The following is a 1,540-nucleotide window of genomic DNA, read 5'->3' as shown; positions in this document are numbered from 1 at the left end:
TTCAGTTCCAGCTTCTAACGTGAGGATTTCTCTTTTTTCATTATTATACATAACTATCAACTGAATATATCTGGATTTTTAATAGTTCGCCAAACAAAACAAGTAAACTGAAGGCGTCACTGTGGGCTCCAAAAAACTGCAGTTTTCTATCATTTTATAGACTATTAATCAATTAATCTATAATATACAGTTTTTTATTTCCATTATATTTTAGTATCCTCATATATTCTATTTTCTTCTTGTGCAATTAAAAAATTACAACAGGTAACGAAAATAAAGTATTTAAAAAATCACCCTGTTATGCAGTTTTGTGACCCGCCAACCTTTAATGTGAGCAGAACACCTGTGAACACCTGTGAGGACGTGCAGACCGTAACCATGACCACCACCTTCACCTCACCTGATCCGGGAGTCTTTATTATTAATAATCTGTTGAACACTGAACATCTTCAGATGTCACTGAAGCAGATCTGAAGCGGAAATAATAACGAAAGAACAAACGCACGTGCAGATTAAGTCAGAGTCCCGCTGAAGTTCTGGTCCGGCTCTGGTCTGTGTGACAAACTAACACACCAACAAACAGGAAGTGAGACGGGCTGTCTTCAGTCTCTTTAAGTCTCTTCGTCGTCGCTGTGGTGCGTCTTCTCCTCGCTCAGTCCGCTCTCATCGATGTTCTCCAGAGAGTCGGCTCGCTGCACCGTCAGCTCCGCCACGCTGATGCACGGCAGCGCGTTCTGCTCCGGGAACATCCACGGCTTCAGGTTCGGGTTGTGCTTCCTCTTCCACTCCGGATACTTCAGAGACGCCTTGTAGATCTTCCTCATCGCCTGAGAGGACAAAGAGACGCAGTGAGGAGGACGCATGATATGAAGGGACAGGTTGTTTCTCTGGAGGTTTGAGAGGAAGAATATTGTTGTCAAATTTAAATAATTTTACCTTCGGAGCCACAAACTGAGAGACTCTGTTCACCACCCACTTTGGTAACGAACCTGCGGACACAGAGGACGACACAACATGTCCATTTTTACATGTTCACAAAGTATGGACATTTATTTGAAAACTTATCAGAAGAAATTGAGATTATGGACATTTTTAGAAAGCAATTAAATTAAAACAAAAACAAAAACAAAAATAATTTTAGAATTTATGGACATTTTTTAAAGTGATGACATTTTTTTAATTATTGACTATTTTTTAGAGAGTGATGACATTTTTAGATAGAGCTGACATTTTGTTAAAGTGATGACACCTTTCAAAAAGCAATGACACTTTTAAGTGATGCCTTTTTTAAAAATTAAGGACACTTAAAAAGTCATTACAGTTTCAGAATTTTTACTGCAAGTGATGAGATTATTGAAAATTGTGGACTCTTTTAGAAATCATGGACATTTTTAGAAAGTGATGATTTTTTTAATATTATGGACATTATCATCATTTTTCTGGACATTTTTAGAAAGTGGAGAAATTGTCTGGTCCGAGCTTCTTTAAGGGATCAGTTTTAAAATTAAGACGTGGAGGTTAAATTCAAAAATGTAGCCGT

The 1,540-nt window shown here is 37.8% G+C and overlaps 1 protein-coding gene across 1 annotated transcript; it reads right to left on the bottom strand.

Annotated features, from left to right (window-relative positions):
* Positions 1–162: 162 nt before the first annotated feature.
* On the bottom strand, positions 163–989 carry LOC121940695 (START domain-containing protein 10-like; the record flags this gene model as incomplete). The annotated part of the gene is made up of 2 exons (XM_042483407.1): positions 163–827; positions 937–989. Coding segments are annotated over 2 exons (269 nt in total), but the record flags the coding sequence as incomplete, so codon positions are not given.
* Between the last annotated feature and the right edge of the window lie 551 nt (positions 990–1,540).

The sequence above is a fragment of the Plectropomus leopardus genome, unplaced genomic scaffold (genome assembly GCF_008729295.1).
Source record: "Plectropomus leopardus isolate mb unplaced genomic scaffold, YSFRI_Pleo_2.0 unplaced_scaffold9265, whole genome shotgun sequence".
Taxonomy (NCBI): Eukaryota; Metazoa; Chordata; class Actinopteri; order Perciformes; family Serranidae; genus Plectropomus; species Plectropomus leopardus.
Note: the sequence above shows the minus strand (reverse complement) of the source record. Positions and strands in the feature narration are given on the sequence as shown.